This window comes from Sphaerodactylus townsendi, linkage group LG05 (assembly GCF_021028975.2).
Source record: "Sphaerodactylus townsendi isolate TG3544 linkage group LG05, MPM_Stown_v2.3, whole genome shotgun sequence".
NCBI lineage: Eukaryota > Metazoa > Chordata > Lepidosauria > Squamata > Sphaerodactylidae > Sphaerodactylus > Sphaerodactylus townsendi.
The window spans coordinates 85,431,099-85,445,055 of NC_059429.1; the positions used below are offsets into that span (position 1 = coordinate 85,431,099).

At 43.2% G+C, this 13,957-nt stretch overlaps 1 protein-coding gene across 13 annotated transcripts in view; it reads right to left on the reverse strand.

The window, feature by feature from the left end:
- Positions 1-156: 156 nt before the first annotated feature.
- Positions 157-13,957, reverse strand: part of PLEKHA6 (pleckstrin homology domain containing A6) — a 210,594-nt gene continuing 196,793 nt past the window's right edge. For 12 of the 13 annotated variants that reach the window (XM_048497311.1, XM_048497312.1, XM_048497302.1 and 9 more), the window contains 6 exons: positions 11,647-11,832; positions 8,339-8,503; positions 7,804-7,937; positions 5,764-5,906; positions 4,370-4,490; positions 157-2,457 (listed from right to left, as the gene is read on the reverse strand). In XM_048497311.1, the coding sequence (XP_048353268.1) occupies positions 4,378-4,490; positions 5,764-5,906; positions 7,804-7,937; positions 8,339-8,503; positions 11,647-11,832 (741 nt within the window). In that variant the 3' untranslated portion in view covers positions 157-2,457; positions 4,370-4,377. The remainder of the gene's footprint in view (positions 2,458-4,369; positions 4,491-5,763; positions 5,907-7,803; positions 7,938-8,338; positions 8,504-11,646; positions 11,833-13,957) is intronic. The other variant, XM_048497303.1, reaches the window with a different exon arrangement.

Sequence of the window (13,957 nt, forward strand, 5' to 3'; positions counted from 1 at the left end):
TAATCTGGAGGAACCGGGTTTGATTCCCCGCTCTGCCGCTTGAGCTGTGGAGGCTTATCTGGGGAATTCAGATTAGCCTGTGCACTCCAACACACACCAGCTGGGTGACCTTGGGCTAGTCACAGTTCTTCTGAGCTCTCTCAGCCCCCCCTACCTCACAGGGTGTTTGTTGTGGAAGGAGGGAAGGGAAAGGAGATTGTTAGCCCCTTTGAGTCTCCTTACAGGAGAGAAAGGGGGGGGGATATAAATCCAACTCTTCTTCTTCTTCATATATGCCATAGAAAGTGATATGACCTACCTCATTTAATTAAAACTCCTATTCTATGTACAGACAGACCTTGAATTCACAGGTTGCTGCTCTGTTTCCTCTGGCATCTTGAGCCCTGCTTCCCTCTGCCTTGCAAATTCATTTGACAAACAGGCTGTTCAATGAATCAAAGGCTGATTCAGCAACTTGCCCCTTCTACCATGTCTCAAGTATGTTGTCCACCTTTAGAATAATTTTTAAAGCACAACATTTAGAGAATGGCATATGCACTGGAGCACTGGTTTGGTGTACTTTTAAGCCTACAACATACACACTTCTATCAAATTTTGAGAAGGTAGAAAATGACTCCAATAAAGGGGAGTCTTGTGAGATTGTAGTTTCATCCAATTTGATACTCTGCATGGCTGACCTCTGTTGCAAATAGGAAGGAACTGCTTCTTCTGGGGCCAAACCTGACAAGGATCTGAACATTGTTTGTGATAGAGCACATGCTTTGCATGCAGAAAATCCCATGTTCAGTCACTGACATCTGCAATTAAAAGATCTCAGGCAGTGGTAAAGACTTTTCTCTACTTGCTCCTAGTTGGAATTGACAGCACTGAACTAGAAGAACCAATAGTCTGACTTAGTATAAGGAGGCTTCCTATGTACAACAGAAAACTGTTCCTCTGTGCAAAAGAGAGGGGGTGTGCATTCCCAATGAGCCACGTTGTGCATATGTGGATGCAACCCTAATTCAGTTGCGGACTTCATGAGCAGAACTGGCTGCTTTGAGGAACGGTACAAGAGACTCTCAAATGCATGGTTCATGCAGTGATGTATTTAGTATACAGCTTTCCTTCTGGCCCCATTATTTAGAGATTTATTCATGCCTTGGAGCCCTCAGAAGGTGAATGCTCAGTGGCACTTCAGAATATTGGCTCTGATGCAGGAAGAAAGAAATGTCATCCATCTAGTGCCAATGCTGTTTTGTGTCTACTGGCAAATACACTTCATTGGGATGCTGAAAGCATTAAAACTCCACCAGTGGCCAATCTCAGCCAACAGAGCTTTCATCACACACACTCACCTGTGTATCTTTCATCCACATACACTGAACACACCTGCTGTTCCAACCCACCCAGAGCTTTGGAAAGAAGAAATTATAGCTACAGCAATATTCCTGCAAACTACCCACCTCCCAAAGCATCTTCTGCTTCCCCCCCCTCCCACACCGATAGCCTTCTGTTTACTTCACCTGCCATCTCCATCAAAATTCTGTTTGTCCATTCATGCTTCTCCCTATCCAGTGAATGGTTGTGAGTATAAGCACAGAAGCATGGCCGTGCAAGGTCTTGAGGGTTTTCAGATCTAGAGATTAAAGATACTAAAGCCATTCTGGTTGATAGAGCAGACTAAAGGCATGTGAGGGAGAAAAGCTGGGTGCTCACTTCAGTAGGTTTTTGAACACTCTGCTGGCTGCAGTGACAAGTCATTCTATACACAACTATCTCCTCCTTCCTTACTCCCCTCTAGAACGGTGAAAGGGGGTTGAGTTCCAGGAGTCGGCCTCATTAAGGGGAAGCTTCATACAGGGATGCCAGCCTCTTGCAGCGGGGAGTGGGTCTCCCAGAATTACAGACTACATCTGTAATCATCTCCAGACTACAGAGATCAGTTGTCCTGCAAAAAATGGATGCTTTCATGGGTGGACTCTACAGCATTATGTCCCACACTGAGGTTCCCTCAGCTCCACCCTCAAAGCTCCTGAAATTTTGCAACGTGGAGCTGCCAAACCCGTTGCCTGCCCTCACCAGTGGCCATGGGGGACCTGGCAACTCAACATCATCACCCCCCCCCCTTTCCAGTCCAGTACTGGCTCTCTGTCATGTAAACACTTGGTCTTTAGCTGCTGGTCCTTTGTCTTGAAGTTAATGCCATTGATTCAGGTGTTTCTTGCAGAATTAAATATTGGGCAGTGGCTATGAGGAGGGGAAGGCAAGAAACTGGGGCAAAAGTGAGATACCCCTGTTCTTCTCAGAGACAGCTTTTCCTTCCTGAATGTTCTCATAGGTCAACAAAAGGAGGGGATCAGAGAGAACCATCGCCACAACGAGTGCATTGTTAAGTGGTTGCGTTGGGATGCACACTTGTGTGTTAAAATGTGGCTCCGTGGAACTTCACAGCATTCACAGCAGCCAGGGCTTGTGCTGGAAGGAGAGAGGAGAAAATAGTCAATGACAACAATGGAAACAAAAGGCAGCAACTTAACTTAAAGACATTTTCCACTATTCCTTAAAGCAGACCCTTAAATTTGCAGAGGCTGCATGTCTGACAGGGTTACTGTAGGACCAGTTCAAACATAAAGAAGAGCGATGTGGTAGAATGGACTGCTATAGTACTGGGGTTGAAGTCCAGCTTTGAATGTAGCTTCTCACTAAATGCCATACAATTTAGGATTGCCAACTGACAATCACAGGGAGTTGGGGGTAGAGAGGGCTATACATGGTGTCACACAATGTCATGATTTCTGGTCAAAAAGTCCAAAAAAGTGACATCTCTGACTTGTGGAAAGCTCTAGGAATTCCTCAGATCGCTATGGCAAAAAGCAGGGGATTTTTTTGGTATTATTCAGAAAATAAGATGCTCTATACATCATGTGTACATGAAAAGCTTACAGTGAAATATGCTGGGAGCAGCAGTGGCGTAGGAGGCTAAGAGCTCATGTATCTAATCTGGAGGAACCGGTTTTGATTCCCCGCTCTGCCGCCTGAGCTGTGGAGGCTTCTCTGGGGAATTCAGATTAGCCTGTACACTCCCACACACGCCAGCTGGGTGACCTTGGGCTAGTCACAGCTTCTCGGAGCTCTCTCAGCCCCACCTACCTCACAGGGTGTTTGTTGTGAGGGGGGAAGGGCAAGGAGATTGTAAGCCCCTTTGAGTCTCCTGCAGGAGAGAAAGGGGGGATAGAAATCCAAACTCTTCTTCTTCTTCTTCTGAATTGATTGATAAGGGGTAAATATACTTAACCAAAAACATCACAGGACTCATTTGCATGCTGGAGAGATAATAGCCACAGGCATTCTGGAAAACTGGGACATTTCCTAAATGTTTGGTCCTAATTACTTCTACATTTCTGCTGATATTGACATGTCACCCATTACATTTTTTATTCAACAGAGGTCTTCTTGACTGTGGCACACAGAATATGTCTCATTGTACGGCAACAAGAATTAACACATGTTTCATGAGAAATGTGATCTTGACCAGATTTTTGAAAGGATGTGAACCTGCCCCAGTGATTAAAAAAGTAGTCTGCACATACATTTCAACACATATAATAATTACAAAATGTTATTAAAATCCATGACTGTGATGCAGCCATTTGTTTTATTTGGCATGGAATGAATTACTTAGGATCTGCAATGCTATCATTATTCCATATAGTTCACCTAGTTGAAGTGCAATATGTCTAAGAATTTATCAACACATTTTGCTGGGTTATACAGACCTCCCCTGAAAGTACAAAGTAAAAATTATCCAAGGGTCTTAAAATGTATTAAAGTATGTTTTAGTGCGTGTGTGTGTGGGGGGGGGGGGGTGCTTATACTGCTTCAACTGATTTTTGAATCGATGTATTTCTTAAATAAGAACATTAAAGAGCATAAAATTTGAGTCCTGAATGGTTGCTACCTGCCTATTCATAATGGAGTAATAGACTGAACAATTTTTGATTTCTCTTACATCAGCTCTGCAGTGATTTTAGGCCTGAAAATATGTAAATTATAATTCTTGGGGACAAAATATTCAACAAAACCTATATTATAATATTGTACCACAAATTTTTTTTACAGAAAACCATTTGCTGTTATGTTATGGAAACACTGTCAAAGGATGCCAGGAGAATATACAATAGCTTGGTTCCTTGTTGAATCATCTTCTGCTGACTCCATGGAAGGATTCCAGGTGTATGTGAAAAAACAAGAAATGTTAGCTTTGAGGAAATCAATGAATGGATTGGTTGGTGGAAGGATGAGACTCTTGAGAAAGAGGCTTACCAACTTTTTTCTCCAAAAGACTGAGGTAGAGAATGAAATGGAGGAAAATAGAAAATGTGCTTACTTTATGGCTCAGACACGCATAAAATGGCTGTCGGTGCCCTGGGATGAGTCAGACGAGAGGGACTTGGTCGGTGGAGTCGGGGAGGCTGGGGAGGTGGGAGGGCTCGGGGTGGCACATTGAGCTAGAAACAAGAAATGGAGAAAGTGACTGAAGAACATGATGCTTCAGCCAGAAAGGAGGAAAAGAAAACAAAGGCAAAGGCACACGTTTCATACAACACAGGTTAGAGGAAGGGAAAAGGAAACATGATTAGAAATAACAGAGTAGTACAACAGGGCTCCTCCATGGTGTGCACCCGGCATGCCCCACCGGCACTGCCCGCTACACAGGGAGCATCATGGAATATGGCAAGGAGAAAGCATGCACAACAGTTGCATCCTACAAGATGGACAGTCACCACAGATCAAAGCCTGCCATGATGCTAAAGATGGAAGTATTCTTTTTTTCTGATCAGCATCTCTTCAGCAAAAATTGACAACATTAGTATTACTGGAAATTGAAATACACACTGTGCAGCCCCAATATGTGAATATATTAATCACAGATTCTATAACTAGATGCAGCTTCAATAAAAATAATTTCAGCTGGCCTCCTGTACAGGACTGACCACAAAGTAGAGGTAGCCATAAGGTAGCTTCATCCTCAATCCTGAGCAGCAGCACCAAAGGTGAACCATCTAGATATTTCTTTTGGCAAGGCTACAAAGGATGGGAAAGAATGTGAAAATTGCCAGGATCAAAGGCATACAGCTAGCTTGTTCAAAAGCCTCTTTTAGCCAGCGCACTGTCCCACTTGCCATTGGTCAGGCACTATACACTCACACACACCTATACAGAATTGATTTTGCCTACACTTCGTGGATGTAGCTTTTTATGGGTCATGGATTAAGAAAGAGGACAGTAAAGTTCATTATAATGCCTATCACTGCACAAGGCATTTGTTGACCTGGACCAGGGGTCTGCAACCTGCGGCTCTCCAGATGTTCATGGACTACAATTCCCATCAGTCCCTGCCAGCATGGCCAATTGGCTGGATCTGGACCAATTACTGTGATGTGCAGATAGGTTCCTTTTGACACTAGTATAAAATCAGAGCTGTTTAGCAGCACATTTAGCTTTGCAGGATAATTTTTGGCACTCACAGTGATTCTGAAATTTACAATGCCAAGAACTTCAGCTGTTGTCTGCTTTATTTCTAGCATGTACAAGAAATAGTAATAAATCACTCATTCATTTATTTTATCAAATACAAATACATGTCACAATTCAAGGCAGGATGTACTGTGATCAGAAAAACTTAAAGAAGGGAACAGAAGCTTCTGCCTCTTTGAGGGATACATTATTCCCTCCCTCACCTACTCTTTCATACATATTTTTTCTGTATAATTGTCTTACCAGAGAGCATACGGCCCCTTCTGGAGGCTTCTGCAGCCAAAGCACAGGAGATCTCTATTCTCTTTTCCTGCTCCTGGAGCTGGGTCTCTGGGTCCTGGGGTAAGTCCACCTCTCCCTCGTTGAGGGGGACCACATTCTGCATGCTGCAAGAGAAAAATCTTGTTGTTATCTCTGAAAATTGGCTGTCCCAGAACATGCCTGATTGAGAGAACAGTTTCATGGGTCAAAGTCAGTGGCTCATGAGAAAAGATAGCAGAGATATATAAAACAACAGATTTTCTAACAAACAGTTTGTTTTACAGGTGGTATCCTGATTAAAGACCACTTTCAGAATATCGTTCAAAATATCAGCTTTGTTCCCCATATATCTACATCAGGTATTTAAATATAGGGCATGTTTAATCATCATTTTCAGTCGCAGCTATGCAGCACAAAACAGTTTTCAAAAGTAACATTTCAGTGAACATTGTAACTTACACACAAGTTACATTGTAACTTACAGGAAAGTAACATTTCAGTGAACATTGTAACTTACACACAACCAACTGAAAACAGTACCCCAAACAGCCCATTTTAAAATCATAACTGCACTTTCCAGTCTTAAATCTCTTTGCAGGTAAAATAGTTGACATCTCAGCTAGAACTGTGGGATAAACCGTGCCATTCTGATCAAGTGCTAAAGGCTCTCTTTGGAAATATTTGTCTGATATTCGGCCTCTGCGTTCGGCAGAGGCCAATTTACTGGTGGTCCCTGGCCTCTCTATGATGTGGTTGCCCTCCACTCAGGCCAGGACCTTTACGGCCCTGGCCCCTGCCTGATGGAACACTCTCCCTCCAGCTGTCCGGGCCATGTGGGATTTGGGTGAGTTCCGCAGGGCCTGTAAGACTGAGTTGTTCCACTGGGCTTTTGGAGTGTCCGGCCACTGATGTGCCCTCTCCCCCTCCTCTCCCGGTTTTTCCAGGGGTCCCTTTAACATCAGTGGGACTCGCCATTACCCCCTTTTTTCTTTGTGAGGGTTTTAATGGGTTTTTTTATTGCTGGGCGCCTTTTGTATATTGTTCGCTGTTTTAATGGGGTTTAGTTTTTGTATTTATTGGAGCCTGTTTAATTTTATTTTATTTGCTCCCTTGTTATAGTTTCTGTGTTATGAAATAATGTTGTACACTGCCCAGAGCCCTACAGGGGTGGAGTGGTTAATAAATCCAAATAATAAATAAACGAATGAATGAATGAATGAATAAATAATATATTCAAAGACAAAATACAGCATTCAAAACTAAAAAGATAACAGAAATGAAGAGTGATCTGTCCTTAGACAGCTGCAAGTCCACTGGGAGAGTGACCTGAAGTCAAGGGAATTGGCCAAGCATCCCTCACAGACAATGTGGACCTCTGGGAAAACAGAGGCAGTCATTTTTTTCCATCTTGGTTTTCAAACTGGAGTTCTTTTTTTGGAGTTTCCATACAACATTGTTCTGTTTCCAAGTTTCTCCGTCCTCAATACAATCATTCCCAAATCTGATTTTACTTTGATATATTTGGAAGGAACACGGTATAAGCATATTAGCACACTGTCTAGATGGAATGGTATGCACTTTCCTGCCCTGCTAAGGTCATGCTCACATTGGCATTCATTTTATTTTGCCAGGGGCTTTTTGATTTTTTTTTAAAATGGTAACTGGCATTGTTCTATAGCAGTATAATAAAATTAAAATATTTCCACTTATCTATCACAAATTGTATGGGAATTGCTGTAACTCATGCGTGACAAAAAGGACAGAGAAGGGAGGGTGTCTGAAAGTTGCCATGACAGCCGTGACAAGCAAGAGCCAATGCAATGTCACTGCAGACCACATGTGGAAGGGAAAAGTTTTTAAAAAGACAAAGGGAGATGCACAGAAAACTCCTACATGTAGAAGCTTCAAACCCAACATGAATGTCCCCAACATTCAAGGAAAGCAATGTGGAGAACCCTTGAGGTGTGGAAGCAGTCAGGTACGTATGAAGTAAAAGAAAGACAGCTCTAGCTTGCATGGTACCTGGATTTGGCAATAAGAGTCTTTATCCTCTCCACTTTCTTTTGCTTCTCCTTCATCTCCTCAGGACTCAATGGGGTGTCAGGTTCCAGTTCGATGTACCTTTCTGGGATGAGGACCTTGTCTGGAGTAGAAAGCTGCAGTGGAAAGCAGGCAGAGGCAGGTTGACAGCTCAAAAGGGGACAAATAAGATGGACTTCCTGTAAACAGCCTTAACAGAGGCAATGGTTTCTAACTCCTGGCTTGATGTCAGCCATGACAAAGCACCTGGCACAAATTCATCCTGGCTGTAAAGTTACTCTGTCTAGATTCTCTGGGTCCTAGCATACAGTCAGAGACATGGGCTCATAGACTAGACCATAGTTCAGCCACACAGTTGGCCATCTAGCCTGGCCTACACCCTATATAAAATGACCCATGGGGACACAAATGTGGCTTCCAAATAAGCAACTAACTTCCTAAAGCAGATTCTAGAGAGAGAAAGAAGAAGGGACATCCTATGCAAGGCAGGTTGTAGAAGAGGAAACTTTAGATTCACCTCTTTGCTGATATCTACATCATAATGCTCTGGTTCCAACTCCATTTTACGCAGCCGAGCAATCTCTTCCCGAGGGGTTTCGTACATCTTGCCAGAGTCTTCAGAGCGTAATGCTGCCTCCAAATCAGATATGTCAACCTCATGGATGCTACGGTGTCTGCGAACCTAGAACATACCATGATTGGCTAATATTAGAGCCCTTTGGCAATAGCACATGCAGATTATACCCCATCAGACTTGGCTGGTTTAAATACCAGGTTGGCAAGGCAAAGAGCTTTCCTAAACAAATCTGCATGGGCTCTGCATCTCATTTAAACAGGGCTGCTGCTTGTGCAATGTTTACAACCTCCGTTTACACACCAGTGCAATACCTGCAAAGGGCAAACACACAGCTGCTCTGCATAATACAACATATTTAAACATGACATTTAAATCTTTGCCTCATCAGACTCTTTTTTAAATCAAATTGCACAGTCTGCAAATGAGGTAGTAAACCTGTGGCTGGATTTTATCACTATAGATTGCAGATGGGAGCCCTTGCAACTGAATGGCTGAAAGTTAAGCAATGACCAGGTCCAGATGGTAATTCCCCCCCCCCCCCAGGGGTCTTAAAGAACTCAAAACTAAAATTGCAGAGTTTTTAACAAAACGCAGATGAATCACTATGCAATAACTCTGGAAAATAGCCAATATCAGGCCGATTGTTAAAAAGGGATGGGGGAGAATTACTATAGCCTTGTTAGCATAATATTTGTCCTGGTAAAATGACAGAAAAGGTTATTAAAAGCAGAATTGTTCAACACATGGAAGAATGAACCTTTCTGAAGAGCAATCAACATGGCTTCTATAAACTCTACTCCTTTCCCACCAATTTCTTAGAATTCTTTGAGAGTGTCAACAAGCATGAACACTTGAACACTTGAACATAAGAACATAAGAACAAACCAGCTGGATCAGACCAAAGTCCATCTAGTCCAGCTCTCTGCTACTCGCAGTGGCCCACCAAGTGCCTTTGGGAGCTCACATGTAGGATGTGAACACAATGGCCTTCTCGCGACTTTGTTGCTCTGATCACCCTGGTCTGTTGTTGTACGATACTCCAGATCAAAGAGGATCAAGATTGGTAGCCATAGATCGACTTCTCCTCCATAAATCTGTCCAAGCCCCTTTTAAAGCTATCCAGGTTAGTGGCCATCACCACCTCCTGTGGCAGCATATTCCAAACACCAATCACACGTTATAGCTAGTTGAAGAAGTGTTTCCTTTTATTAGTCCTAATTCTTCCCCCCAGCATTTTCAATGAATGCCCCCTGGTTCTAGTATTGTGAGAAAGAGAGAAAAATTTCTCTCTGTCAACATTTTCTACCCCATGCATAATTTTGTAGACTTCAATCATATCCCCCCTCAGCCGCCTCCTCTCCAAACTAAAGAGTCCTACTTGGGTAGGCACTGTATAATTTAATTTCAAAAGCAGATTAAAAGGTACTTCAGTCAAGCCTTTTAATTAAATTTATCCCATGACTGATATCCCGCAAGAGAATATGTCCTTTCATTAGTATTGGGTTAGAAAAGGGGAAGCACAGAGCATGAATAAACAGGTGACTTTCACAGTGGAGAGAAGTGAACACTGGGATCCCCATCATATTGAGGCTAGAGCTATTTAACATATTCATATATGACTTGGAACTGAAGATGACCACAGAGGTAAATGAAGTTTGTGATTGATACCAAATTGTTCAGGATGGTGAAAACACAAAGGGAGCTCCAACAGCACCTCTCCAAATTGAGTGAAGGGGCAACAAAACAGCACACAAGATAAATGCAGAGTGATGCATGTCAGGACAAACAAAAATCCTAAATTGATATATTGTTGATTGAATCAGAGTTGCCAATGACAGATCAAAAAAAGTTCTGGTGTCATCATAGATAACTTGATGAAAATGTCAACTCCGTGTGTGAAGGTGATGATTTTTTTTTAAAAAATGCTAATTTTATGCTAGGAATAATAAAAAGAGTGATTGAGAATAAAACTGCCAGTCAGTGGCGTAGCTACCATGGGGACAGGTGGGGACAGGCACACCAGGTGGATGCTGTTGGGGTCATGTGGGGGTGGGAAATTGCCCTCACACCCCTCCTCCTTCCCCCTTGCCTCGCCCTGCCAGGCCCCACCTCTGGTTAATGTAAGTGGGGCGCAGAGGGGCGGGGCATGAGGAAGTGGCATGGGGGCCCGCCCCCCTGGAAAACTCTGGATCTGCCCTGGATTCAGAACTTTTTTCCCTAGCTACACCCCTGCTGTCAGTATAATAAAGCCTTTAGAAAAGTCCCTTGTGACCATGAGTTCTGATTATTGCATCTCCAAAAGGTGCTGAAAAGTTGGAAAAATACTGAAAGAGGCAACCAAAATGATCACAGCATTGGAGTGCCTGCTCCATGAGGCAAGACTAAAGCATCTGTAGCTCTTTTGTTTAGAAACAAAGATAAGCAAGGGCTAGTGTGACAGAGGCCTGCAAAAATGTGCACAATATAGAGAAAGCGAATGGAGAGGACTTTTTCCCTCCATTCTCATGTTTAGGGGTTTTCATGGAATGTCTAAGGGGGCATGTTGGAAACAGGAAGCCCCCACCCCCCGCCCAAACACACACAGAGAAAATATGGAAAAGGAGAAAAGTTCTAGCCTAGCTTTTCCTCTGACATGCTACATTTTTATAAGTAGGAATAATTTGTGTGTGTGTGTGTGTGTGGGGGGGGGAGGATATCAGTCATGGGATAATTTTACACAAAAGGTGTGTGTGTGTGGTAAAGCTGAGATACAGGTTTACCACCTCAGCATTTGCCTGCAAGAACCAAGTCTTCCAGCCTTCATGATCCCACATAAAAAATGCTGATCTTTCTTTCACCCACCTCTTGGTCTATTCTCGGTATATTAGTCATACCAAACCATTCTATGGAAATATCACTGACCCACTTTATGACTCGGGGGGGGGGGGGGTTGGTCTTTAGGATAGACATGGTTGGGCAGTTGCCAACACTCTATGGCTTTAATACTGCTGTCCACTGAAGCAGCAGAGTATGTGATGAGTAGTATCTGAGTAGTATCCATTTGGTCTCATAAAGGATTCAGCCTCCCATCTCTTCTCCCTCTCTTGATTGATGCAGTAGGCCCTCCTTTCCCTCTTAACAGGTGATCAGAAGTTGATGCTAAAAGCAGCTAAAGCCACCAATCAAAGGGAGAAGGCAAATGAGGGGGTGTCAGTGGCTGTTCTTCCCATCTAGCAAAACTGATATTGGTTCACATAGGGATACATTACCACTTTGTAAGAAGCTGGAGTTTTGGAGATGGAGCCCTCTATCTGTTGTTGATTGGCTGGAAGCTGCAAGCTCCGCCTTTTCTCCTTCATAGAACCACTTTGGTGGCGCTTCATGCGATCAATCTGTTCCTCTACACTCATCTTTGCCTTCATCTCATTGGCAAACACAGCACTCTTTGGCCTGTCCTAGGGTGAAAACATAGGATTCTTTTGGTTATCTACAACCTTGAGATGTTTCTTGTATCTGGAATGAAATTAGGGACAGATTCAGATAAGGCACACATTCTACTTGATAGGAACCTATTTTTTTTCCTATTTAATCCTTAGGAAAAACAGTCCTATAAAAATCAATCTTGATTTCTTTTAGGAGAAAGGGCCCTGACAGGAATAGCAAAGGAATTGAGAGATAGGGTGGGATCCAGAAATCTATAGATGCAAGGTTCACGAATACTTCCTATTGGTTGTGGTGGGTTTTCCGGTCTGTGTGGCCGTGCTCTGGTGGATCTTGTTCCTAACGTTTCGCCTGCATCTGTGGCTGGCATCTTCAGAGGTGTATCACAGAGGGAAGTCTGTTACACACTGTGTCCAGTGAGAAGAGAATGTTTAGTGGGGTATATATTGTCCATGTCCCAGGGTGGGGAACCAATCAATAAGTGTTTGGGTGGAACTTGCTATGCAAAGATGTGGTTGATAGTATTGTATTGCGGGTGGGGTTTTTTTTCAGTCCAGGGAGTGATTCACCTTTTCATGCGCTGCAGCAGCAGCAGCAGCAGCACTGGTGAATGCAAATCCTGTGTTTGGGTAGAGTTCATTGTTCATGAATTTAACATGCCCTTAAGGTTTGCTTTTGGTGTTTTCAAGTACTGCTAGTCAAGCTTTGTTAATTCTCAGAGTCTCTTCTTTCCTGTTGAAGTTGTCTTGGTGTTTGTGAATTTCAATGGCCTCCCTGTGCAGTCTGACATAGTAACCTTCTAAATTGTCCAGAATTTCAGTGTTTTCAAATAAAATGTTATGTCCAGTATTGTTTAAGACATGTTCTGCAACTGCAGATTTTTCAGGATGGTTAAGCCGACAGTGTTTTTCATGCTCCTTAATACGAGTCTGAATGCTGCGTTTTGTGGTTCCCATGAAGACCTTTCCACAGCTGCAGGGTATGCAATAGACTCCTGCAGAAGTGAGGGGATCTCTCTTATCCTTTGCTGAGCGTAGCATCTGCTGTATTTTCCTGGTAGGTTTGAATATGGTTTGTAAGTTATGTTTCTTCATCAGTTTCCCTATTTGATCAGTGATTCCCTTGATGTACGGTAGAAATATTTTTCCTGTAGTGGGCTGTTTCTCCTCAGTCCTCTGGGTTTCTCTTGGTCTTAAAGCTATTCTGATTTCTGTTGTGGAGTAGCCATTGGCCTGCAGAGCCCAGTCTAGATGATTGATTTCATTAGGGAGGAGGTGAGGTTCACAAATTCATTTTGCACGATCTGTCAGAGTTTTGATTATACCCCTTTTCTGTTGTGGATGGTGGTTGGAGTTTTTATGTAGATACCAGTCTGTGTGAGTTGGTTTTCTGTATACTGTGTGGCCCAGTTGATGGTTCGGTCTGCGAAAGACCAAGCCATCTAGAAAAGGCAGTTTTCCTTCTTTTTTCTTTTTTTCCAGCTTTCATGGTAAATTGGATGTTTGGGTGGATGCTGTTAAGGTGGTCCAGAAAATTCCGCAGTTCCTCCTTGCCATGGCTCCAGATTGTAAAAGTGTCATCCACCAATTGGAACCAAGTTGTGGGTTTCCTGGGTGCTGTTTTGAGGACTTGTTTCTCAAAATGTTCCATGTAAAAATTGGCTATCACCGGGCTGAGGGGGCTTCCCATGGCTACCCCAACCAATTGAATCCGGCTGTGAAAGCCTTTGACAATACTTCCTATGTTCGCCTCCCTACAGAAGTCCTTTATGACTCAGGAAGTTTATTTTTGAGGTCACAAGACCTATAAGGACAAATAGACATGAGGGTCAGGCGACTGCAACTGGGAGCAAGAAGGAACAAACTCGTTCTCTCATCCATCAACACAGCTGCATGGGCAACGCTACACGGTGGTGAGTTTAAGGCACCCTGTGGACTGTTCAGGAGCAAAACTGGAGCTGGGCATTAATGATTGGAAGTGTGAGGATCAGATGCTGGATTTGAGTTTAGGCATTCAGACCAACTCCAGAATTACAACAGAGGGTTCAAATACTCATCCAATTAAATCCTGCTCATTTGGTGGCACATGGTAGGATGTATGTGATGCTGTTGGGACTGGGGCAGAGAAAATGGAGCCCTC